Below are 25,265 nucleotides of genomic sequence, written 5' to 3'. Positions count from 1 at the left end.
ATTGCCAACTTGACATGCCAGAGTAATTATTAAAACTAAGGGGCAATACTCCAAAAGGATGACAGGATAATATTGTCAGTCTATAGAAGCCTACAAAATTTTCAACCGTTATTAACATTCTGGAATTGAATGGCCTTCGTTTGGAAATAGTGAAAATCTGAGTCGAGTGATTTGCTGTTTGTAGTAACGGTAACGATGAATTTCTTGGCAGGAAACTCCAATATTTCAGTTGGCATATATCCAGCACGTCCCTTTTCATAAGCAACAACATCTTCGGCAGTTTGTCCAGTAAGAATGCCCCTTTTTCTCCAAGAAAGGTGAATTCTGCAAGAAAGGAGTATTTTCTAACCGTATAAATTATCATAGACTTGAATCATGGCATCCGTTGCTTAACTTTAACTGGATTTTTAGTTTCATACAGACTGTGCAAAGGGAGTAGTACCTAGGAAAGGATTGTGGATCAGAACACTTCTCGCACCTATACACATTGTGTTCTTTTTTTTTTAGTTATTTTGAGCACGACTTGCAACTCAGCACCAGTCATTGGTTGAAGTAACTTCAGTGATCTTTATTTTCAAAATTGTAGCATTTATTCTAGAGAAAAAGTAACAAAATCTGAATAGAGCACAACAGTTTATCAGATGTAATTGTTATTTGAAGCCATAGCTTATTAGAGACCAGAAATTATAGCTTTTATGAATGGAAAAGTCATGATTTGTACTGAATTGGAAAGGTAGCTTCATTACTGAATAAATATGGCTGCATTTCTTTTGGAAAAGGAGGATCACCCCCGGCCTCTGCATCATGATGATGCATGCAGCCACTTTATTAATTATTCATAAAATCTTACAAAGTAATACATAAGTAAGTCTCAAGGCACCAACTTGGCAACACCTCTCGCTACTCCTATGCCCTTGATGAAGGGGTGCCGAATATTCGAGCCAAATACCAAAACACATTGCACCAACGCATAACATCTAAAGCCGGGTGCCCCAGCCCAGCCACATACTCGGACTATATCACACACCGGTCCAGGCGCACTCCCAAAAGCCGCCGCCGCCGTCTTCCACTGATCCATATCCAGAGCAGGTACTGACGCATCAACCTTGTCAGGCCTGCCATCGACGCCACCACGGCGATAGACATCGCCATCGTCCTGCACGTATCCATCCGCCTGCGCCCGCCGCCGAAACTCCACAGCGCGATGCCGTCGAGATCTGTCGTCAGCCTTGCGGTAGATGGAATACCGCTCCTCCTCTAGTCCCCTCCAGCCAACACTTGCTCCAAAATGATGCCCCCCAAGAGGGTGAACGACACCAAAGGCGATGTCATCGTACGATCGGAGAGACCCGAATCTAGGGTTTCCCTCGGAGCATTCCGAGACTGATGACGCAAACTACAACGATGATGCCTCAACAAGGAAACGACATCGGACATGCCGCCATCGTCTTCCATGATCGAAGTCATCGCAACTTTCATCGACAGTCGCATCACAGTTCGTACGCCGTCGGCGTCGCTGGTCCCTTCCACCTGAGCAAACTCTAAAGACGATGCCCTCTAGAGGGACTACGATACAAAAACACCGTCATCGCTCGATCCCAATGATACCTAGGGGTTCCCCCAAAGTTGCCCACGGTGTCAAGGATCCAGACAAGGGTTGAATCCCGGCGCAATCAGAAGAACCCGTTGAGATGCACCCAGTTGCCAGCAGTCCGCACCCACCACCGCGTCATCCGTAACTCGATGACGAAGGGCAAGTCATGGAGTCACAAACGCGTCCAATCACCAGCGATCTGGCCGAGGCAAGCGACCCCGCGAGCGATACCACGCCCCCACAGCTCTCATCGCCGTCTGCATGGATCTGATGGAGCCGCCGCTGCAACTAGCCGCCCCATCTCCCCAACACGTCAGCACGTCCGACCAGGAATTCCGCACAGACCATCCACCAGATCCAGGACGAGCCCAAGGCCGTCAAGACTAGCGGCCGATGCCCGGGTCGCGGAGAAACCACCACAAAGCATTATGCCACCTCGCCATCGCATGGGACGGCCCCACCATCGGACGGAACACGCCACCCGCAAGCATGCGCAGTAGCCGACCAGGCGCCACCGCACGCAACCACACCAAGCCACCCAACCGCCGCACGAGGCACAACCTAGCCGCCTCAGCACCCGTCGGAGTAGCACCCGAGGTCAACCGGCGAGCCAAGGTCGGCCACCGTGTCGAGCAGCTCCACCGCACCCAACCACCGAGAGGGCCATGCCCAGTGCGCGCGAACCAGATCCCGCCGCCGCCGGCCGCCCACGGGCTTTGCCCGGAGACATGCGTCGGCGGCGGTGAGGGAAGGAGGAGGGGGAGGGGGCGGCAGCGGCTACGGTTGCGGGTAGGGTTTCCACCCGAGCAGCCCAGGTAGCGATAGAGGTGTTTTTTCTGTTTTTCAGATATGGATGTATGCATCATCATGATGCAGAAGCCGAGGATGATCCTCCTTTTCGAAAAACAATTACTAAATAAATAGTTTGATACCATGGTGTCAGTTGGCTCCACAGATGCCAAGACTGTAATAGTGGACTCAACCCGATTACATGATTCTTAGTTGTGTCTTTGTAATTCAATTTCATATGGAGATTTGCCGTATAGTAAATCAAAATAACAGAATGGATAATAGAATGTTTACGATTTGTGATACCTTTCTAGTATGGCTTTCATTTTTTGGCAACACTAATGTGCTATCTTGTTGATGAAGTCGGTGTACCAAACATAAATTTAATTGGTTAGCTTATATAGGAAATGTAAAATACTTATGCAATAAAGAACAGAGCACATGTGGGTCCTCCAGTCTGGTAAGAAAGACTAAAACATAATATAAACATGCATTCAGTTTTCTTTGTAACATGTACATGTATGTCGGGAAGAAATAATGACCATCCATGGGAGAGAAGAAATAATGATCATCCATGTACATGTATGCCCAGAAGAAATAACATGTACATGGATTTTGCACTTGAATATCATTATTATTTTTGAAAAGGAGGATATACTCCTGCCTCTGTATCTGGGCGATGCATGCATCTATTTAATTAATTATTCACAAAAATCATATAAGGTAATACATCAGTCAGCCTGAAGCCGTCATGTACGTAACACCTGTTGCTACTCCTGTCCTCTTGATGAAAGGTGCCGAATATCCGGGCCTAATACCAAACATGCATCACACCAAATCTTAACATCTATAGCCGGATGCCCCAGCCCAGTCACATACCGGGACTGGGTCCCAGACCGGTCCGACGCATCTCGCTGTCGCCGCCATCTTTCACCTATCCATCTCGAGAGGAGGAACTCAGCATCGACCTTGCCTGGCCTTCCGTCGATGCCACCACGACGTTAGACAACGCCACCATCCTGCACGTGTCCATCCTCACGCGCCCGTGTCGAAACTCTGCAGCGCCATGCCGTCGTGGTCCGCCGTCGGCCCTGCGGTAGATGCAACACCGCTCTTCCTCTTGTCCCCTCCATCCATCACTTGCTCCAACCCCCCAGAAGGAAAAACGATACTACAAACGCCATCATCGTCTGATCCGGAAGACCCGGATCTAGGGTTTCCCCAGAGCATCTCGAGCCTGATGACGCAAACAACAACGATGATGCCTTGATAAGGGAACGACATCAAAGACGTCGCCATCGTCCGCCATGACCGTAGTCGGCGCAATTTTCATCGACAGTTGCGCCACCAAGCGTGCGCCGCCGGCGTCGTTTGTCCCTTCAACTCAAGCAAAGTCCAAGACGATGCCCTGAAGAGGGACTACAATGCAAAAGCACCGCTATCGCTTGATCCCGAGGAAATCTAGGGTTTCCCCCGGATTTGTCCGCACAGTCGTGAACCAGACAAGGGTAGAATCCCGACAGATCCGTCCAGCTGCCGACGTGTTGCACCCGCCATCGTGCCGACCGCAATCCAAGGACCAAGGCCCACATCTGGGCCCAGATCCGGTCGCGGTGCCGCCGACCGATCTAGTAACGCCGCCGCCGTCCCTACCGGCAGCGCACCAGCCAACGTGGCCACCGCCTACACCAGAGCACGACCCAGCCCAGTGCAGCCACCACGCCACCACCAGCCATCCCCGTCGCCGCGCCCAAGGAGTGCATGACGCTCAGATCTGTCCGTCAACCCCGACGGACCGCACCACGCGCCTGGGCCACCACGACGACACCGGGGCCTACCAGTAGCCCATCATGGACCGCCGCTGCTCCCCGTCGCCGAACCTCGCAGATCGGGCACGCGCAGCCCCGCACCCATCAAGGAGTGGAGGAGAAGAACGATGGGCGCCAGGGAGATACCCCACCACCACCCTCACCGGAGCTTGCCCCGGGCTTAGCCGACGGAGCTCCTCCGACAACGCTGAGATGGAAAGGGAGGGGAGAAGGCCTAATGGTGCTTGAGGGAGTCGCCCCCGTGTCACCAGAGGAGGGTGGTGTTTTTTTCTGTTCACTCATGTGCCTCCAGTCCTTTGTAACAGTAAGGCACGGCATGTAGAAAACGGGGCGAGATATAAGTGGATCACACTTGGATTTACTGATATTTGCATATAAATGTAAATATAACGCACACGAAAAACAATACGAACATCCTGTAGACCAAAGCAAACAAAATTCTACTATTAATACACGGCATTTCAGAAGAAGAAACCAGCTCATTCTACACAAAGAATAAGGCAATAAGCAATGTGCATGCCCATATGAGCAGCATCACTCTTGGACTTCCTTCTTTATTTCTTCCATTAGTTCGTCCTTGTAATCCTCAAACGAGCCATCAAATTTACTCACCGTGCCATCCTCCACAACCCATATCTGGCTCTTCTGCTCATCGGCACAAACTCGAGATATCAACCGCGAGTCATGGCTAACCAAGACCACACCTCCCTTGAATTTATCCAGAGCATCAGCCAAAGCATCAATACTTTGCATGTCCAAGTGATTCGTAGGCTCATCCAGTAGGAGGATGTGAGGATGCGACATTGATATCGAAGTGAACACGACACGGGCCTTCTGACCACCAGATAATTTCACAATGGGAGTAAGATGGTTGTGGCCTGGCAAGCCAAATTTTCCAAGCTTGGCACGGACAGCCTCCGCTTTGCTCATTCCCTCCTGGTCTGGGTGGAGCCTGAGCAGATACTGAACCGCATTTTCCTCCATCGTCAACAAGTCGACAAAATGCTGCGAGTAGCGTCCAATCCTGAGCTTCTGGCTCCTTCTCGCCTCTCCTTCGGCTGGGGTAAGATCACCAGCAAGTAAATTCAGAAGAGTGGACTTTCCTGCGCCATTGGGTCCAACAATGGCAACACGTGTTCCCATGTCAATGCCAACATCAACATCCGATAACTTGAAGTCCGGCCGGTTGGGGTATCCGAAACCCACCTCAATGAGCTGAAGGAGTGGTGGTGTGAGCAAAGTAGGCTCTGTGAAGTGGAACTCAACTTTGTAATCGTGCCACTTCTGTGGCAGATCCGCTGCTGGCCTCACATCATCATCATCCGTCGCCACATTCTTTCCCTTGCCCTTCCCCTTGGCCACTTCTCTATGGGCCTTTGACATCGCCTGGCCTTTAACCTTGTCTTGCGCAGCCTTGCTCCCAGCCTTCCTCGCTGCCTTCATCTGCTTTTCATACGCCTCATGCTTCTTGTTCATCTCCTTCCTCCTCTGCTCGTACCCACTCTCAAAGTCATCAAAGTTTCCACGGTAGACATGCAGGCTCTTGTCGTGGAGATGTACGATGTCATTGCACACGGTGTTCAAGAAGTCGCGGTCATGGGAGACCACGACTAGGGTCTTCTTCCACTTCGAGCACAGGTGCTCCTCCAACCAAAGCACGGCCCGGAGGTCCAGATGGTTGGTAGGCTCGTCGAGGAGCAGCAGCGTCGGCTGCATGAAGAGCGCGCGGGCGAGCGAGATGCGCATCCTCCAGCCGCCGCTGAATGACTTGGTGGACCTTGCCTGCATCGCCTGATCAAACCCTAGCCCGGCGAGGATTTTGGAGGCGCGCGCACGGGCGGCGTCCGAGCCGCATAGATTGAGCTTCTCGTAGACCTCGGCGAGCTTCTCGCTGTCGTCGGGGTCGTTGGAGGCCTCAAGCTTTGCCTGCTCGGCCCGGAGCGCCGTGAGCTCTTCGTTGGCCGCGACCACGGCGTCGGTCGCCGAACTGTCGTCGCCAACAATCTCCTGCTCCACGAGCAGCACGTCGATGGTCTTGGGCACGGGCACCTGCCGCCAGGAGAGCAGCTTCAGGAGGGTGGATTTGCCCATGCCGTTGGGCCCCACGAGGCCGTACCGGCGGCCGTGCGAGATCCGGAGCGAGGCGCCCTTGAGCAGCTCCTTCCCTCGCGCGGAGACGGAGAAGTTGTCGAGCACGATGTCCTTGATGTTCCCGTCAACTGCGGCGTCGACGCCTGCGGAGGATCCGGGGATGCGGGCGCCGATGACGACGGAGAAGGCATCGCGGTCGTCGCGGAGCGCCTCCCTCTTGGCGGCCTCGGCGGCGGCCGCCGCCATCATCTCGCGCTTGTCCTTCTTCTTCGCGTCCTTGTCCGAGGGCGGGAGGACGTTGAGGGCCACGGTAGCGCGGGCCGGCTTGGACTTTGCCTTGGCGGTGACGGCGGCGACGTCGGCGTCGTCCTCCTCGTCGTCGGACGGGGGCAGGTCGATGTCGCCCATGTAGGAGGAGGACGCGGGCGGCGCCTTGGAGGGCTTGTTGGACTTGGGTTTCGGCGCGGGCCTGGCGTTGGGGGCCGGCTTGTCCATCCAGGCGAGCATGGCGGACACGGAGGGGGGCTTCTCCTTCTTGCCTGCAGCGGAGGAGGCGTTCTTGCGACTCATGGCGTCGGGTGCGGCGGAGGAGAACGACAGGCGATGTGGGTCAGGGGAATTTGGGTTTGGGTTTGGCTTCCTATATACTAGCCCCCTTCCGTGTCCTAGTAGAAATTAACAATGTTATCTACAATATCTATTTCAGCCCCACTACATGATTTTTCTAGACATGCAGCTTAACTTTGGATTATTCTATCGTTGAGTATCACAGTAATGTGATAGCCCTACGTTTGCTATCGTTGTAACCGCAGGGACGTTGAGTATTGTGATTATTAAAAAATATATGCCAGACTAGTATTTATTTCTACCTTGTCTTATACTCCAAGTTGATGATAATCTTATGATCAATTTATAAATAAATTATATTTAAATACAAATAGTTACATCTATATTGAATCACAACCTGAAATTTGATAAAACAAAAACAAAAATGTAGGTCACAAGACCAGAAAAAGTTGAATTATTTTATTTTTACACTATTTTTGTATGCTCGTAAATTTACGTGACATTACATTGTCCTGCACCACAAAGCAGCAGCTAGCAGCAACCCGTCTCCCTCTGCCTCCATGGCAGTTTGGCTCTTGTCGTGCCGCGCGCGCTGCAATAATAAGGCTGGCTGCATCCATCAAACCATTTAGGTACCCTTCCTTCCTCATCCCGGTCGGCCAAGCACCAAGCTCCAGCGCCTGGGCAACAACAACAGTGTGTGTCAGATTTCCACTACACGCGCGCTCTGTCTCCTGCTAATCTCTCCACAGATCCACCATCATATAACTCCCTTTGGCTGGAACATGAATATGAATCTCTTGAAGATCAAGAAAGGAGAGCAAGAACAAGATGATCTACAGTTAACTGACACGGTGCAATAGACCACAGTACGTACAGTCACCTAATCACACATGCTTGTCCATACAACAGACGTCAGCATATGAAAATTGTGAAGTGGTTTAAAAACAGTTTATCTCTCGGCGTGTCATCTGGGTTAAGAAGACGTGTTTAATTATAATCGTTTGGAGAGTCAAGCCCTTGTGATAAACAGATAAACAGGTGTGACCATGGACAAGTCACCTTGAAGAGTCAAGCCCTTGTGCCGCTCTATCGGCTAGTCATCTGGGGTGGGGGTGGGGACGTGGCGGCCGCCTCCCAGGTATATGTACGGTTACATGCTGGTTCAGGGCCTGGTAATCCAGAGCGCAACGAAGCCGCTGGCGCTGATTAATCCAGAACGTACATACGTGCACAGGAAAGGGTGAAAGGAACCGCTGGTTTGACTAAAAAAAAGAAAGAAATCGCTGAATTGACAATATGTTTCCAGTTTGGCTTCGGCTTGATCGTTGTGTTGTTTTTTCCGCTGACTGCCGCTGCCGCTGTTCGTCGCCGCCGTCTTGCTCCAGCCTCCAGGGCCCTGTCTCCCTGACTGGCTGACTCGCTTGTTCAACTTTCAACACCGCGTATCTGGGCCTTTGTCTCCTTACGAACGAGACGCTGGTAGTCTGCAGGCCTGTAGCAGGTACGTCTCTCCTAAACTCCTAGTCTACATCTACATGCCCTAATCTATGCACTGCCGTATGTGCCTCTGCAGGCCTGTAGCTGGTAGTCTGCATGTGATAGCTATGTGCTTATTTTAAAAGCTAATTGTTCCTTTCAATTTCAGGAAGGTCATGTTGGGTCCGGATAAAAAATATCCATCTGGAAGTCTTAAAAGAAAAAAAGAAACAAGAGGTAAATGAGGAGAAAGAGGCATTGAGTGGATCAATTTTCAAACATTATAGGCGCAACACAAGCACTTCAAGAAATCCAAATGAGTTGGCGATAGTTCTTGTGAATGACCAAACTAATGCCAATCGGAAAGATGATGATCATACTCCTACAGAAGACGATGTTGACATCAACATGGATGATATCAATGTGAGTGATCATGAGCCCATATTTAATTCATCTCCGACAGAATCTACTAGTATTGATGAAGAACCGGTTATTACTGTGGATATTTATGATCCAAGCAATTGGGGTAGTCTTGATAACAAAGCTATGGACATATTAGTGGAAAAGGGGCCTAAAAGGGAAGAAGAAAATATTACATATCCTTTGGATGGAAATTTATGACATTTTGCGTATAGCCATTACTCAAGAAAAATGAGCAATGGAGAAGTGCGTGATAGGAGATGGTTAGTTTTTTCAAAACACGCAAAAAATGTGTTTTGTTTTTGTTGTAAGCTTTTCAATTCTGATAAATGCAAGAGTGCGTTGGGGCATGATGGGTTTTGTGATTGGCGGCATATTAGTGAGAGACTGAAAGAACATGAAGCTAGTGTCGACCACATCACCAACATGAACTCTTGGAATGAACTGAGAATTCGACTGAGTAAGCATGAAACAATTGATAAAGAGTTACAACAGCAAATCACAAAGGAGAAGGAACGCATAAGGCAAGTTTTATTAAGGATAGTTGCCATTGTGAAATTTCTTGGTAAGCGTAATTTGGCTTTTAGAGGATCCAGCGAGCAACTTTATGACGATTCAAATGTCAATTTCTTAGTTTGTGTGGAGATGGTTGCGGAATTCGATTTGGTAATGCAAGATCATCTTAGGCGTATTCAAAACAAAGATATCCATTACCATTATCTTAGCCATAAAATTCAGACTGAGTTGATTTCTCTTATGGCTGCTGACATTAGAAATTCTATCATCAAGATTGTCAAAGTGGCCAAATATTTCACTGTTATCCTAGATTGTACCCCGGATGTGAGTCATCAAGAACAAATGAGTTTGTTTGTTCGATGTGTTCATATGTCTGATGGAAAAACACAAATTGTGGAGTACTTTCTTGGTTTTTTGGTAGTGAAGGACACATCTGGTTTGAGAATTTTCAATGTATTGGTTGATTCTATGATGTCCTTCGGTCTTAATATTGATGACATTAGGGGCCAAGGTTATGACAATGGATCTATCATGAAAGGGAAAATACAAGGGGGTTCAAAGTCGGTTGCTTGAGGTAAACCCAAGAGCTTTGTATATGCCATGTGCTTGCCATAGTCTCAATCTCACTCTTTGTGATATGGCTAAATCTTGTGGTAAAGTTGTTTCTTTTTTTGGAATTGTGCAACAAATATATGTACTATTTAGTGGTTCTACCAAAAGATGGAAAGTTTTTGTGAGCCATGTGAAAGATTAAACTGTGAAATCTTTGAGCAATACTTGCTGGGAGAGTCGGATTAAAAGTGTAAAAGCAATTAGATATCAAGCTCCTAGCATAAGATCAGCTCTACTTGAGTTAAGTGAAGATAGTGGTACAGAACCCAAGAATAGGAGTGATGCAAAAAAATTGTTTGATGTGCTTGGCAGCTATGAGTTCATACTTGGCATGGTCATTTGGCATGACATTCTATTTGCTGTAGATACAGTGAGCAGGAATCTGCAATCACCATCCACGTGTATTGAGTCTGCCTTAACGCAAATAGATGATATGAGGACTTATTTTGACACTTATAGAGAGGAAGGGTTTGTTTCTGGTGTGGTAATTGTCAAAAAAATTGCAGCTGAAATGGGTGTTGAGCCATCATTTCCAGTAAAGCGTCGTGTTTCTAGGAAGAAACAATTTGATGAAGATGACAATGATGAAGCAATGTTTGAAGCTGAGAAAGATTTTAAAGTCAATTATTTTTTGGTCATGGTTGATAAGGCGGCCACTTCACTAAAAAACAGATTTGAAGAACTTGAATCATTCAAAAAAATATTTGGATTTTTAATGAGTTCGATGACCTTGAAGTCATTGAAGCATTCTGAACTTAAAAACAGTTGCACTAAATTTGCAAGTTCTTTCTCCTTAAGTGGTTCATGTGATGTTGATTTAAATGATCTGATTTCTGAATTAATTGTTATACAGTCAACTTTGCCCAGCGATGTCTGCTATGGATATTTTTGAGTTTGTCAGAGAATCAGATTGTTATCCTAATATTTTTATTACATATCGGATTTTCTTTACTATGCATGTGACTGTATATTTGCCCACTTGGCTTCCCTTGAAGTTGGTCGTGGTTCATAATGGTTTTTTTTTTAAAGTTTTACCTCGCACTGGATATGTATTTTCTTGGCACTGGTTCGATACTGGTTTCATGCTCAAACTGAGCACTGCCGTGCGTGCACCTCTCCTGTTCCAGTGAGTATCAGACAGTGTTTTTTTATCTATGCAAGTACTCTAGAAGGAAAAAAAGAAAACATGGTGCTGAACCCATTATTCTAGCTAGGACGTTTTTTTTTCCACACTGAATGCATTCTTGTTAGCGGCTGCCAGCCACTGAATGAAGTTCATCTATCAGCCGCTGCCATGATACCATGCTGCCATTCTTCACACTGATTGAATACATCACTGCCATCCGCTATACTCGCCGCATAACACAAGAGAACCTTCACCTGCAAGCAGTTTCCACAACCTCATATAGCCTCGCCGTTCTTCACTCGTCGGATGAACCCTTTTACATGCTTTGTTTGGATTTCATATGTGTTGACTTGTTTTTTAATTATGTTATGGCGCTGTTTTTTTTCTTCTTGATATTAACGTTTCAGGTTGACGTTGGAGCCAATATTTGTTTGGAGAGGAGAATGAAGTTATTTGCTGCGTGGTTGTGTTATCTTTACACGTTCCGACCTTGGTGTCAGCCTATTGGGAGTTCCGATTGAATGCTACAATCGGATTATATTGTTATAATGCTCATATTGGCCGGCCTACGAAGCTCTCGCTCGCTCAGCTTGGCTCCGTACTCCTCGCCCACCGCTGTCTCATATAAACCGGCTATCTATTTTAATTTGAAAGGTTAATTTAATTAAAATATGTTCAAGGGTTTTTAAATTTATTACAGATTTAAGACAATGAATTTTAAAATAGATTCATGGATTTCAAAAAATGTTCACTACTTAAATATGTTTCAGTATTTAAAAAATGTTCATAGACTTTAAAAATGATCTTGAAACATCCATGAATGTAATAAATATTAATGTATCTAAAGACGTGAATTGTATTTTTTTTTAAATTTAATGTTCACAAATTTTCATAAGCGGTCATTAATTAAAATGTATAAAAAAGAAGGATAAATAAAACTAAACATCACACAACCTTAGCTTTCAAAATTTAAAAATGTTCACAAACTTTAATATCCACGAAAATAATAAATATTAATGAACCTACAAAATGTGAACTGCAATTATTTTTTGCTTTTTAATGTTCTCAAATTAATAAGTGCTCATGAATTAAAATGTGTAAAAAAAAGAGAAGGAGAAATAAAACTAAGCATGCAACCTTACAAGTAGGGCCCTCAGCGACCGCATAACCCTCGAAGCACCAAAACGCTCCAAATAATGGGAGGTTAATATATCTGTTGATTACAGAACCATATGGGTTCCTTCACATGGTAGTGAACCAGACACAAAAGGAGAAAGAGATCGCTGTCATCCTCCTGCCCGGGTAGAATAAAGTTCAGAGGAAAGAACTTCATATGTTAATGATACGTTGTCCAGTACCCCAGGCTTGCTGCCCGCCAAAGAGGCCACCGTCCCCAATGGAAACCTCCATCGATACTCGCTGGAACAACCCCACCTGTGGGCTTTCTGTTTGGTTGCTTGCCTGCGATATAAAGACCACAGGTTGAGCCCATATCCAGTTTGTATGTGATCAATTTGTTTCTAGTCGGCCACGAGATCGAGATCGACAGTTAACAATATTTTCCCAACCTGTATGCTACAGGCACTAATCATGTCAGTTTCAGCCCTAAACAACTGCAAAGGGAAATGTACATGAAGTAGGCAGTGATCACGAATCGCTCCTACGACCGACTACCACTGCTATTTAGTTGCCTTGTAAGGTGCTGACTCGACTTGTCCCCTACACGTCTAAATACTTATGCCTAGAATCAAATCGAAATAAACCAACTGCTAGGATATAATCCTGATTCACTGATTCAAACTTGCACTTTTGATGATAATCCTAATCAAACAAAGCAAAACTTTGAAAGAAAAAAAAATATAACAGGTAATACAACCAGTGGCACTGTTATTACTGTTGCTTGAGCCCACCCACATGCATACACCGACAAAAAACAGAGAGGAACTAGGTAATGGAAAAGAAGGGACCTCAAATGATATTTCCTTTGAGCAGCCGGTTTCTCTGTCAGTTCCGTCAGCTATCTCCTTCCTCACAAGGGCTGCAAGGATACAAATGTCATCATGTGTTAGCTAGCATTCAGATAAACATAGCTTAAAGAAAACGAATAAAAACAGAGGATTGACAGTTTTTTTTTTACCAAAACTACATGTTTTAGCTTATGTTTAAGGAAAATACCAAGATACAAGTGACTGCAATAGAATAAATAGAAGTCAGTTGTGGCGGCAAATAGGATGTACTCCCTCTGTAAAGTACTAATACTTACAAGACTTTACAGTTTACAGAGGGAGTACTATTAATGGGCCTTGCACACTCAAATTACAGTCCATGTACGCCAATATAGTTCAACATTATCATAATATCTCCTAAAAAATGCATTTATGCCTACTGCCTACTATCAGAATCAAAGAGTTTGAAACTAAGGAGAAAGTTAGAGGAATGACAGATCTCTTCATGGGCAGATGTGTGAACTCTGCATACTCTGTCCAAAAATACCAACCTCTATGGTACAGGCCCTAATCATGTCAGTCTCGGTCCTAAAGAACTGCAGAGAGGAATGTAGATGAAGTTGGCAGCAATAAGAAATCGCTACTACAACCTACTAGCACTGTTGAGTCAACTTGTCCCCTAACTGTCTAAATACTTATGCCTAGCATCAAATCAAAATAAACCAATATCACACCTAACAAAATAGTAGAGTATACTGCATACCTTAAGCAAACCATGGGATTCTTCATCCATAGAGTTGGTATCTTCCATGATCTCAATATATGCTCCCAAGCTCTACCTGAATCGTCATATATGCTTCTGAATTAAACTGAAGGAACAACAATAAATTACAAATACACAAACACCATAGTAGTGTGATCTGTTGGATAAAGTAGTACATACGAATACGTACCATGGAGACCCAAGTGCACATGCATGTGCAGGTATAAGCATGCTAACACATCAATGACTTGAGTGAGCGGGCTTTAACAGGCTTCCTCCACCTCTTCTTAAATGGGCTCTTCTTCTTGATGTTGCCGTTGCCAACAACCCGGGGTTCATCGTTGCAGCCAAGTGCGCCGTCACTGCTCTCCTCGTCGCCGCCCGCAATCCCAGCCATCTCATCGCAGCTAGGCTCATCAACGTGTGCTGACGCCGCTTGATGGTCTGCATCATCAGTTTGGGCTGGACCTGCAGTATGCTCTTCAGGCAGTGCCTCCTCCTTTTCTTCAGCAGGTACAGATTCCAGCACATTGCTGCTTGATCTCTGCCTCTTGCTGAGGGACGGGCCGAACCCGGCGTAGTATAAGTACCCCTCACCTGCATCGACACGCCTCCTCTTACGTGGCTTGGAGCTGCTGGCGGATTTGAGGGCTGCCGATGAAGCCGGCGGCATCGCAGACTTAGGATCCGAGTGATACACGCAAAGGGAATCAGGCTGGCTCACCGGCCGCCGGCAAAACCTCCTCTTGCCGTCATTCTTCTTGCACACCCAAAGTTCTCCTCCTCCGGCAGGCACGAAGGCGTCATCCTCACTCTGAATTTCCGTGGACTTGTTCAGCCCCCATGCAAACTTGTCATCCCCTCTGTTTTCCATGACCGTCTTTTTCGCAGCCTTCTTCTTGGCAACCTTATGCCGCCGTTTGGCAGAGACCTCGTCAACCATATCTCCGGCCATGTCCTCCTCCTTCCAGTCCTCTTCCTCCTCCCCCTTGATGCAGGCGGCAAGTATGCTGGTCTGGAAGAGCCAGCTGGTCCGGCATGCGACACTGACGAAGTATTTCCCCATGAAGAGTTCAGCCTCCTGAAGAATGAAAAATCGAAAGTGCAGGTTAGTCAAAAGTTCAGAGCGCAAATACGTTTCCCCTCTCCCAGCTGCCTAGCTAGTGTGCTGAAATGGGGCATGGATCTCAGGTTCAATCTGGAGTTCCAGACACCACCAATATAAACAGCTCCATACTAGAGAATTGCCTCTGACGATTTCCACGATTCCAACCCGTAGAGGCGGCCATTTCTTTCCGCGACCCCAACCCCTAGCTAGCGGCGGCCATTTCTTTCCGCGATTCTAACCCCTAGCAGCGCCGCCGGCCACAAATTACAACGAGGGAAGGGTAGCTAACGCGCGCTACACATCGCCGGGCGGGCTCCCGCTACCGGGCACGCCTGTCCGAAGCCACGGAGGAACCCTAGCGATACGCACGAACCAGGCCGCGCGGGCGGCGAGAACCGGACGGGACCTCCGCGGGAGAGGCGAGCTAGGAGCGCGGACGCCACATGGAGTAGAGCGAAGAGCGCGTAGGGAGTAGGGAGTGTGGTGCTGACCTTGGGATCGGAGGGGTCGAGCTGGGCCATGAGCTCCCACGGCGACTGGCTGAGCTCGCAGCGCTCCGGCTCCGCGGAGGAGGTCCCTCCGGCCGAGATCCCGCCGCCCCCGGCGTTGGAGGAGCAGGGCTGCTGCACAGCCTGCACTGGCGGCGGCGGGGGCGGGGGCGGGGGCGGGGGCGGGAGGTCGGATTGGGGCGGGGTGGGGCCGGAGTAGGCGGAGCCGAGCAGGCGGGAGGCGGACCTGCGGATCCTCATGGCGAGGCGGCGGGCGGCGCGGGGAGGGATCTGGGGCGCTGGCTAGGGTTTGGTTTGGGATTTGGGCTGGTGCGGCAGCACGGGATGGATCGGAGCGGACTGCGGAGGAGGTCGAGACGAAGCTGTGGAGTGTGTGTGTGGGTCGGGTGGTCTGTTTATAGGAGCATTTGGTTGGGCCGACCTAGCTAGCTACCCTTCTTCCTCCCTCCCTCCCTCCCTGCCCCCACGCCGCCTCCGCCTCCGCCTCCGCGGCGCGTGCACGGCGGCCAGGCCACCGCCGCCGCTGCCACCATAGACTAGGTCGCCGGCCGCCCCGGCTCTGTCCCCCCTGTGCTGTGCGGCACCGGCCGCCGCGCAGTTCGTCCATCCAGCTCCCTACTGGGCCCTTCTTTCTCTCTCCCAAACTCTCTTGCGACGCCGCCATGCCCGCGCTCGGCCGTCAGTCACCACCTAGCTCTTATCTGCGAGCGCGGTCTAAGTCTAACTCTCTATTCTATATATCCTCGAGCGTGCAGTGGTCTCTAGCTAGCTAGCTATTCGATTCGCCCAGCTCGCTCCCGCCGCCGCCAGAGGGTGCCGCCGGCCGCGCCACGCTCTTCGCCTGCTGCGACGTCCTACCTCCTACGTACGTGCTTCACAGTTCACATACCCATACCTTACATAGGGTCGCCGGCCGGACGGCCGGAGAGCTATCTCGTGCCCGCGCATCAACGTCCGTCGCGCCGGCCGCTCCAGCGACATACGGCGGCCGGCGGCCCTGGTTCGAGGCCCGGCTGCATCGCCACTTCGCCGGCATGGCCGTTGCCGCGCACACGTCGCCGGCGGCGATAGGCTGGGATGCCTTGAGTTCTGAATGTCACCTGCTAATCGATCAGATTGCTAATGATCCACTACTAGCTAGCTAGCTCACCGGGGCTGCCTGTGTTTGTGCTGCCATTTTGAGCGTATAATTAGGGCTAGCTAGCTATACGTACTTCTATGATATCTGCCCTAAGAAAGTAGTAGCACAGATCCATAATTAATCTGCTCAAAATTACTGAATGGAAAGGACGCGTGGATCCCTTTTGGTGAATTAATTGAAACTTGGATATCGATGTCCATTCAGGGGCTTACATCCTGAGTGGTGTGTACATGGAAAGTTCTTGCTCAAGTGGCCTCTTGTTTTGGAATGGCGTGTACATAAATTTTTGTGGGACTCTGAGAGTTAAGGTTGCTTGCAGAGATCCTTGTAAAATTCCCTTTTGATGGTTGATGGAAATGAAGAAGAAAATGTTTCTATTATCCTTCAAGGTGGAGGGCTTTGAGCACATTGGTGATATTGATCCTAATGATGATGATCTGGATGAGGACATTATTGAAGATGTTGACAAGGAACTAACTGAGGGAGACAAGAAGTACTCCATAGTTCTTTTCAACTACAATTATGTAGGTGCAGAGGGAGTACATGGCTGGCACCGAGCTCGAAGAAGATGAGGAAGCTATATATGAGCTTGATGTTGCAAATAGATCCAATACCTCTGAACAGAAGAGTGGATCCCATTCCTCTCTGCCACTTATTTTCATTTTCATTTCTTGTTTGATGATATGCATGACCAGTTTTTGCTGAAGGAGAAAAGTAATAAATCATGCAGTGACCCCGTAGACGACCAACCTGAAATGGAGGTTGAGTTGAGCTTGTCCCATTCCCCTGTGGTTTTTTACTGATGGAGTTGGAGCTTCTGCTAGTCAAAAGTTTGCTCATCATTATTATTGATTTCTTCCCCTCAAATCTTTGCAAGAAAGTGAATTCGATGAGAAGAATGATGTTATTTAAAAAACATGATTTGGGAGTTATCTCCCAGGAAATTATTGATGTTATGAATGTGGGCTCTATTAAGAGATCCTTGGCGACCTCACTTGATGAGGTCCCTGTGAATGAGAAGACAAGCAAGACTGATGTGACTTTTGGTACACAATGCAAATGGGGGGGGGGGGGGGCATGTTTTAATTCAGAAACGTAATACTAGGAAACATGGGTGTATGACATCATGGAGAAAGCAGCAAAATATAAAATGAAGAAAAATCTGGAAGTGCCTCCTCCGTTGAAGGTAATTCATTTGATGTTTTAGATCATAATACTCTTATTTCTCATACTACCAAAAATGAATATTGATACTGGATAATAAGGAGGAATGTCTTAAAATAGTTTAAGACATGATTAATTCTCAAAAAGTTAATTGTTTAGCTTTTTCTAATAATAACCTAAAATTATGTTGCGTGATACTCTAAATGATAATTATTATAATGTACCTTCTCGGTTTAATTCTTCTACTATCAGTCATGGTCTTACTAATTCAAGGGCACCGTGATTTTAGTAAACCATATCCTTTAGTGGTGACTGGATTTTAGTCTTGTGGCCTGTCTCACCCTTTTAAACTTTCATGATAGGCCTTTTTGGGAATATTAGAGTTCTAGGCCAATCTGGTAAATAATAGTGCCCGTTTGTGACCTTATTAAAAGTAGTTATGTTGACTTTGTTGGCTTCCATAAAGCTAAAAAAGCAAGATAGCTCTGGTACTTTATTTGGTGTTATATTGCTGGTAATAAGAAATTTATCTGATATTCTTTGCCTTCAATTGCTGCTGGCATCATGTGGGTGTGAACTCTAATTTGTTTTTTCTTGTTTTTTTGTTTTTTTGAAAAGGAGGTCAAACCCCCGGCCTCTGCATCAATCGATCCATGCAGCCATCTTATTAATTATTTCACAAAGGTCTAACAAGAGTATACATCAATCCATCCAAAGCCATCATTCACACCTACAAACTCGATAATATGGAGTGCTTTCACTTCACATATCTAAGACCGGTGTTGTTTCCAATCCATCCACATAACGTATCGGGAACAACAGCCGGTGCGGCACACCTAAAACGCACACCTCACGCACACGTTTTACCAGTCGCCATCATCCTCGAACCACTCACTCATCTTCAGGAAAGAGATCTGCATCATCCTTGCCAGTCCAATCATCCGTCGACGCCACCACGGCGCCCAACGGCGCCACCGCCCTACGCTCAACCGTCCAGCTGCGAAGACTCCGGGAGATCTGTCGTGCGTAGCACCTGCCAACCAGGCATGACTCGGCGTAGCACCTGTCGGCCAGGCATGACTTGACAGCTCCATCGAATTTCCGTGCAAGACGAAGCCGCTCCACCTCCTGCCTCAGTCCGCCAGCGCTGCTCCACCAACGATGCTCCCAAGAGAGAAACGGCACCGCAGTACCGCCATCGTCCGATCTGGAAGACCAGATCCTAGGGTTTCCCCCGAAGCAGAGCCCACCACCAGCAACCGTTCAGGACCCACACAGTGCCCACCACCACTCAGCCCTCAAGGCGACGCCTTCAGGAATGTCACGACGTCAAGGACGCCGCCGGCGCCCACCGGAGTTAGGGTTTTCACCCGAGAGGCAAGGAGGGGGAGCAGAGGAGCAGATGTATACCGACGTCTTCAAAAAGAAAAACGGCGCCCTTGAGCGTCGTCGTCGGCGAGGCCGGCCTGGGCCAACCAAGGGGTTTCCCCCAATCCGAATCTCCTCCACCGGCTTCACCCACATGTAGGGCTCCGACAAACGCCGGCACCGCCAAGTCCGTAGGAGAGAGGCCCACAGATGAGGGCCGGAGGACAACGTCCAGATCTGGCGCCGCCGGCCGCCATAGCAGCCACCGTCGGCTGACCATAACCAGGTGCACCGCCCCCTGACCGGAGCCGACACCATCGAAACCGTGGCTGCCGCAGACAACGCCCCTGCCACCGCAGACGCGCTCGGCCGCCGCTCCCTACTGGTCGCACGCCCCGCATCCGCCATGGCAGCCCGGGTGGGCGAGATCCCGCAGCACCAGAGCCCGCGGGGCAACGCCGGCAGAGCCCGAGATCCCGCCAGAGCCCGAGGGGCCCCGCCGCCGCCATCCCCGGGGCGCGCACGGCTTTGCCGGCGTCCCCTCCGGCAGCGGCGAAGCAGGTGGGATCGCACACGAAGACCTATCATGGTGATGTCCATCTAAGAGAGGAGATTTGGATCTACGTACCTTTGTAGATCGCACAGCAGGAAGCGTTAAGAAACGCAGTTGATGTAGTGGAACGTCTTCACGTCCCTCGAACCATCCCACGAACCGTCCCTCGACCCGTCCCACGATCTGTTCCGATCTAGTGCCGAACGGGCGGCACCTCCGCGTTCAGCACACGTACAGCTCGACGATGATCTCGACCTTCTTGATCCAGCAAGCAAGACAGAGAAGTAGATGAGTTCTCCAGCTGCATGACGGCGCTCCGGTGGTGGTGATGATCTACTCCTGCAGGGCTCCGCCCGAGCTCCGCAGAAATACGATCTAGAGGTAGAACTATGAGGTCTAAGATTGAGTTGCACGTGGCAAAAGTTGTCTCAAATCTGCCCTAAAACATCACTATATATAGGAGGGAGGGGGAGGGCTAGCCTTGAGGGACAAGCCCTCAAGGTGCGCCGTCCAAGGCGAGGAGGAGGACTCCTCCTCCAATTAGGTTTGGGAAGGAGGAGTCATCCTCTTCCTTCCCACCTCCCTCTTTCCCTTTTTCTTTTATTTTCCTTTGGTATTTTCTTATGTGGCGCCATGGGTCCCTTGGGATGACTCCACCAGCCCACTAAGGACTTGTGGCGCCACCCTAGTGCCTTGGGCTCACTCCCGAGTGGGTGGGCCCCTCCCGGTGAACTCCCGGAACCTATTCTTCACTCCCGGTACACTGCCGGAATTGCCCGAAACTTTCGGTGACCAAATGAAACCATCCTATATATCAATCTTTGTTTCCGGACCATTCCGGAAACCCTCGTGACGCCAGTGATCTCATCCGGGACTCTGAACAACATCCGGTAACCACACATATAACTCAACTATACTAAAACATCATCGAACCTTAAGAGTGCAGACCCTGCGGGTTCGAGAACTATGTAGACATGACCCGAGGCACTCCTTGGTTAATATCCAATAGCAGGACCTGGATGCCTATATTGGATCCTACATATTCTCCGAAGATCTAATCGGTTGAACCTCAGTGTCAAGGATTCATATAATCCCGTATGTCATTCCCTTTGTCCTTCGGTATGTTACTTGCCCGAGATTTGATCGTCGGTATCCGCATACCTATTTCAATCTCGTTACCGGCAAGTCTCTTTACTCGTTCCGTAATACAATATCCCATGACTTACACTCAGTCACATTGCTTCCAAGGCTTGTGTGTCATGTTGTATTACCGAGTGGGCCCCGAGATACCTCTCCGTCACACGGAGTGACAAATCCGAGTCCTGGTCCATACTAACTCAACAGACACCTTCGGAGATACATGTAGAACACCTTTATAGTCACCCAGTTATGTTGCGATGTTTGATGCACACAAGGTATTCCTCCGGTGCCGGTGAGTTATATGATCTCATGGTCATAGGAACAAATACTAGACACGCAGAAAACAATAGCAATAAAACGACACGATCAATATGCTACGTTCATAGTTTGGGTCTAGTCCATCACATGATTCTCCTAATGATGTGATCCAGTTATCAAGTGACAACACTTGCACATAGTCAGAAAACCTTGACTATCATTGATCAAATGGCTAGCCAACTAGAGGCTTGCTAGGGAAATTGTTTTGTCTATGTATTCACACATGTATCTATGTTTTCATTCAATACAATTATAGCATGGATAATAAACGATTATCACGAACAAAGATATATAATAATAACTAATTTATTATTGCCTCTAGGGCATATTTCCAACAGTCTCCCACTTGCACTAGAGTCAATAATCTAGTTCACATCACCATGTGATCTTAACGAAACCAACACCCATATAGTTCTGGGGTTTGATCACGTCTTGCTCGTGAGAAAGGTTTTAGTCAACGGTTCTGAATCTTTCAGATCCGTGTGTGCTTTACAAATCTTTATGTCATCTTATAGATGCTGCTACTACGTGCTATTCGGAAATACTCCAAATATCTTACTCTACTATACGAATCCGTTTTACTACTCAGAGTTATTCGGATTAGTGTCAAGGCTTGCATCGACGTAACCCTTTACGGCGAACTCTTTAACCACCTCCATAATCGAGAAAAAATTCCTTAGTCCACTAGTTACTAAGGATAACTTTGACCGCTGTTTTTAGTGATTCAATCCTGGATCACTCCTTGTACCCCTTGACAGACTCATGTCAAGGAACACATTAGGTGCGGCACATAGCATGGCATACTTTAGAGTCTATGGCTAAGGCATAGGGGACGACCTTCGTCCTTTCTCTTTCTTCTGCCGTGGTCGGGCTTTTGAGTCTTACTCAAATTCACACCTTACAACACAGCCAAGAACTCCTTCTTTGCTGATCTATTTTGAACTCCTTCAAAAACTTGTCAAGGCATGCATTTCATTTGAAAGTTCTGTTTAGCATTTTGATCTATCTCCATAGATCTTGATGCTCATTGTTCAAGTAGCTCTTTCCAGGTCTTCCTTTGAAAAACCCCTTTCAAACAACCTTTATGCTTTACAGAAATTCTACATTACTTCCGATCAACAATATGTCAACCACATATACTTATCAGAAGTTATATAGTGCTCCCACTCACTTATTTGGAAATGCAAGTTTCTCATAAACCTTGTTCAAACCCAAAAGCCTTGATCATCTCATCAAAGCGTACATTCCAACTCCGAGATGCTTACACCAGTCCATAAAAGGATGGCTGGAGCTTGCGCACTTATTAGCATCCTTAGGATCGAAAAAACCTTCTGGTTGTATCACACACAACCTTTCCTCAAGGAAATCATCGAAGAAACAATGTTTTGACATCCTATGTGCAATATTTCATAAATAATGCAGCAACTACTAACATAATTCCAACAGACTTTTAGAATCGCTACGATTGAGGAAGTCTCATCATAGTCAACTCTTTGAACTTGTCGGAAACATCTTTACGACAAATTGAGCTTTTCTTAATGGTGACTTTTCACCATCATCGCATGTCTTTATTTTAAAGATCCATCTTTACTTAATAGTCCTACAACCATCAAGTAGTTCTTCCGAAGTCCACACTTTATCTTCATACATGGATCCTCTCTCGGATTTCATGGCCTCCAACCATTTGTCGTAATCCTGGCCCACCATCGCTTCTCCATAGCTCGTAGGTTCATTGTTGTTCAACAACATGACCTTCAAGACAGGGTTACCGTACCACTCTGTAGTAGTACGTGACCTTGTCGACCTACGAGGTTTGTAGTAACTTGATCTGAAGCTTAATGATCACCATCATCAGTTTCCACTTCAATTGGTGTAGGCGCCACACGAACATCTTCCTGCATCCTGCTACACACTGGTTGAAGTAACGGTTCACTAACCTCATCAAGTTCCACCACCCTCCACTCAATTCTTTCGAGAGAAACCTTTCCTCGAGAAAGGACTCGTTTCTAAAAACAAACACTTCGCTTCCGGATCTGAGATAGGAGATGCACCCAACTGTTTTGGATATCCTATGAAGATGCATTTATCCGCTTTTGGTTCGAGCTTATCAAACTGAAACTTTTTCACATAAGTATCCCAGCCCAAAACTTTTTAAGAAACGACAGCTTAGGTTTGTCCAAACCATAGTCTATAATGTGTCATCTCAAAGGAAATACGCGGTGCCCTATTTAAAGTGAACGCGGTTGTCTCTAATGCATAACCCATAAATGATAGTGGTAATTCGATAAGAGACATCATAACATGCACCATATCAAATAGGGTGCAGCTATGACGTTCGGACACACCATCACACTATGGTGTTCTAGGTGGCATGAATTGCGAAACAATTTCCACATTGTCTTAACTGTGTACCAAAACTCGCAACTCAGATATTCATCTCTATGATCATATCGTAGACAGTTTATCCTCTAGTCACGACGATCTTCACTCTGAAATAGCTTTGAAATTTTCAATATTTCAGACTTGTGATTCATCAAGTAAATACTCTTGTATCTACTCAAACCATTCGTGAAGTAAGAACATAACGATATCCACTGCGTGCCTCAGCACTCATTGGACTGCACACATCAGTATTGCATCCAACAAGTTACTTTCTTGTTCCATGTGGTATGATTTTGCATGTCTCAAGTGAGTCAAAATCGAGTGAGTCCAAACGATCCATCTGCATGGAGTTTCTTCATGCGTTTATACCAACAAGTATGGTTTGCATGTCTCAAACGTTTCAAAAATGAGTGAGTACAAAGATCCATCAGCATGGAGCTTCTTCATGCATTTTACACCAACATGACTCAAGCGGCAGTGCCACAAGTAAGTGGTACTATCATTATTACTTTGTATCTTTTGGCACCAATATTATGAACATGTGTAACACTACGATCGAGATTCAATAAACCATTGAAGGTAATTATTCAAGTAAATAGAATAACTATTATTATCTTTAAATGAATAATTGTATTGCAATAAACATGATCCAATCATGTTCATGCTCAACGCAAACATCAAATAACAATTATTTAGGTTTAACACCAATCCCGATGGTAGATGGAGCGTGCGATGTTTGATCACATCAACCTTGGAAACACTTCCAACACTTATCGTCACCTCACCTTTAGCTAGTCTCCGTTTATTCCGTAGCTTTTATTTTGAGTTACTAATCACTTAGCAATCGAACCGGTATCTAATACCCTCGTGCTACAAGGAGTACTAGTAAAGTACACGTCAATATCATGTATATCAAATATACTTCTGTTAACTTCGCCAGCCTTCTCATCTACCAAGTATCTAGGGTAGCTCTGCATCAGTGACCGTTCCCCTCATAACAGAAGCACTTAGTCTCGGGTTTGGGTTCAATCTTGAGTTTCTTTATTAGAGCAGCAACTGGTTTGCCGTTTCATGAAGTATCCCTACTAGACCTTGCCCTTCTTGAAACTAGTGGTATTACTAACCATCAACAATTGATGCTCCTTCCTGATTTCTACTTTCACAGTGTCAAACATTGAGAATCGATCAAGGATCATCATATCTATCCTTGATATGTTATAGTTCATCATGAAGCTCTAGCAGCTTGGTGGCAGTGACTTTGGAGAACCATCACTGTCTCATCTGGAAGATTAACTCCCACTTGATTCAAGCGATTGTTGCACTCAGACAATCCGAGCACACGCTCAATGATCGAGCTTTTCTCCTTTATTTTGTAAACAAAGAATCTTGTTGGAGGTCTCATACCTCTCAACAAGGGCACGAGCATGAAATCTCAATTTCATCTCTTAGAACATCTCTTATGTTCCGTGATGTTTCAAAACGTCTTTGGCGCCTTGCTTCTAAGCCAATAAGTATTACGCACTGAACTATCACGTAGTCATCGAAAACGTGTATGTCAGATGTTCGCAACATCCACAGACGACGCTCGAGGTGCAGCACACCGAGTGGTGCATTAAGGACATAAGACTTCTGCGCAGCAATGAGGGCAATACTCAGTTTTACGGACTCAGTGCGCAAAGTTGCCACTATCATCTTTCAACTAAATTTTCTCTAAGAACATATAAAAATAGTAGAGCTATAGCGCAAGCTGCATCATAATTCGCAAAGACCTTTTGACTATGGTCATGATAATTGGATTTTAACTAATCAAATTACTTGCTAAACTCCCACTCAAAAAGTACATCTCTCTA

General features: G+C 47.1%; 2 protein-coding genes across 3 annotated transcripts; both read right to left on the bottom strand.

The window, feature by feature from the left end:
• Nucleotides 1–4,746: 4,746 nt before the first annotated feature.
• LOC123419865 (ABC transporter F family member 4-like) lies at nt 4,747–6,873 on the bottom strand. The gene has a single exon (XM_045107228.1). It carries the CDS (start codon nt 6,871–6,873, stop codon nt 4,747–4,749), a length of 2,127 nt encoding a protein of 708 aa, XP_044963163.1.
• Nucleotides 6,874–11,962: 5,089 nt separating this feature from the next.
• Nucleotides 11,963–15,701, bottom strand: LOC123450534. 2 transcript variants are annotated; one of them, XM_045127731.1, is made up of 5 exons: nt 15,332–15,701; nt 13,923–14,813; nt 13,733–13,838; nt 12,991–13,061; nt 11,963–12,484 (listed from the first exon to the last, which is right to left on the bottom strand). In XM_045127731.1, exons 1-2 carry the CDS (start codon nt 15,587–15,589, stop codon nt 13,965–13,967), a joined length of 1,107 nt encoding a protein of 368 aa, XP_044983666.1. In that variant the 5' UTR covers nt 15,590–15,701; the 3' UTR covers nt 11,963–12,484; nt 12,991–13,061; nt 13,733–13,838; nt 13,923–13,964. The 2 variants fall into 2 exon arrangements, with proteins under 2 accessions (XP_044983666.1, XP_044983665.1); XM_045127730.1 differs by having other exon boundaries at nt 13,733–13,808.
• Nucleotides 15,702–25,265: the final 9,564 nt, after the last annotated feature.

This window comes from Hordeum vulgare, chromosome 1H (genome assembly GCF_904849725.1).
Source record: "Hordeum vulgare subsp. vulgare chromosome 1H, MorexV3_pseudomolecules_assembly, whole genome shotgun sequence".
NCBI lineage: Eukaryota > Viridiplantae > Streptophyta > Magnoliopsida > Poales > Poaceae > Hordeum > Hordeum vulgare.
This window is presented reverse-complemented; position numbering and strand designations above follow the sequence as displayed.

Coding starts and splice junctions, on each gene's coding strand:
- LOC123419865 (XM_045107228.1), bottom strand. CDS start 6,873: ATGAGTCGCAAGAACGCCTCCTCCGCTGCAGGCAAGAAGGAGAAGCCC.
- LOC123450534 (XM_045127731.1), bottom strand. CDS start 15,589: ATGAGGATCCGCAGGTCCGCCTCCCGCCTGCTCGGCTCCGCCTACTCC. Junction 14,814..15,331: donor TCGACCCCTCCGATCCCAAG/GTCAGCACCACA, acceptor TTCATTCTTCAG/GAGGCTGAACTCTTCATGGG.